We start from the raw sequence: 997 nt of genomic DNA, 5'->3' as shown, positions 1-997 counted from the left end.
GCCCTGACGATTACTATGTTCCTTTGGAAACAAATATCCTTTCCCATATTCTCTTGAGTGCTCCCTTGACTTCCTTGTTCCTGAGACTGTAAATCATGGGGTACAGCATGGGTGTGACGTTGGTGTAGATCAGCGAGACCACCTTGTCCTGATCCAGGGAGTAGCTGGACTTGGGGCGTATATATATGAAGATGGCACAACCGTAATGGAGCATGGCCACAGTCAGGTGAGCAGCACAGGTGGAGAAGGCCTTCTTCCGGTCCTCGGCAGACTTGATCCTGAAGACGGAATTGGCGATGAACACATAGGAGACCAAAATGAGGAGGAACGGAACGAGCAAGATCATCGTGCAGACGAGGAACACGGCCACCTCGTTGGCACGTGTGTCACTACAGGCCAGGAACAGTATGGGCGGGATGTCGCAGAAGAAGTGGTTGACCTTATGTGAGCCACAGAAGGGCATCCTGAAAATCAGGGTGGTGAGCCCGAGCGAGATGGTGAAGCCACTGACACAGGCCACCACTAACAGCTGCACACAGAAGCTCCAGCTCATGACAACGGCGTAGCGCAGGGGGTTACATATGGCCACATACCGATCGTAGGACATCAGAGCCAGAAGGAAGCACTCGGCACCCCCAAGGGCAATGAAAAAATACATCTGTGTGGCACAGTCCATGAAGGAGACTCTTCTGCTCTTGGCCAAGAAGTTGGCCAACATCTTGGGTACGATGACCAGGGTGTAGCAGATTTCAATGGAGGACAGGTTGCGAAGGAAGAAATACATGGGGGTTTGGAGGGCGGAGTCAATTAACGTCACAGCCACAATGGTCAGGTGGCCGGATAGGGTGATGAGGTGCATGAGAAGGAAGAGAGCAAACAGCGTGATCTGCAAATGTTCGCTGGTGCTGAATCCCAGGATCACAAAATCAGCATCTTGGCTGCTGTTCTGGCCGTGCGTCTCCATTCTACCATCCACAGTCATCCAGGATTGCTAGGT

At 52.3% G+C, this 997-nt stretch overlaps 1 protein-coding gene across 1 annotated transcript; it reads right to left on the bottom strand.

The window, feature by feature from the left end:
- Positions 1-13: 13 nt before the first annotated feature.
- Positions 14-964, bottom strand: LOC107125305 (olfactory receptor 10Q1-like). Its single transcript, XM_015428748.1, has one exon. It carries the CDS (start codon positions 962-964, stop codon positions 14-16), a length of 951 nt encoding a protein of 316 aa, XP_015284234.1.
- Positions 965-997: the final 33 nt, after the last annotated feature.

This window comes from Gekko japonicus, unplaced genomic scaffold, assembly GCF_001447785.1.
Source record: "Gekko japonicus isolate JY-2015 unplaced genomic scaffold, Gekko_japonicus_V1.1 scaffold37835, whole genome shotgun sequence".
Classification (NCBI taxonomy): domain Eukaryota; kingdom Metazoa; phylum Chordata; class Lepidosauria; order Squamata; family Gekkonidae; genus Gekko; species Gekko japonicus.
The sequence above is the reverse complement of the archived record's forward strand: the minus strand, read 5'-3'. Positions and strand labels throughout refer to the sequence as shown.

Coding starts and splice junctions, on each gene's coding strand:
- LOC107125305 (XM_015428748.1), bottom strand. CDS start 964: ATGGAGACGCACGGCCAGAACAGCAGCCAAGATGCTGATTTTGTGATC.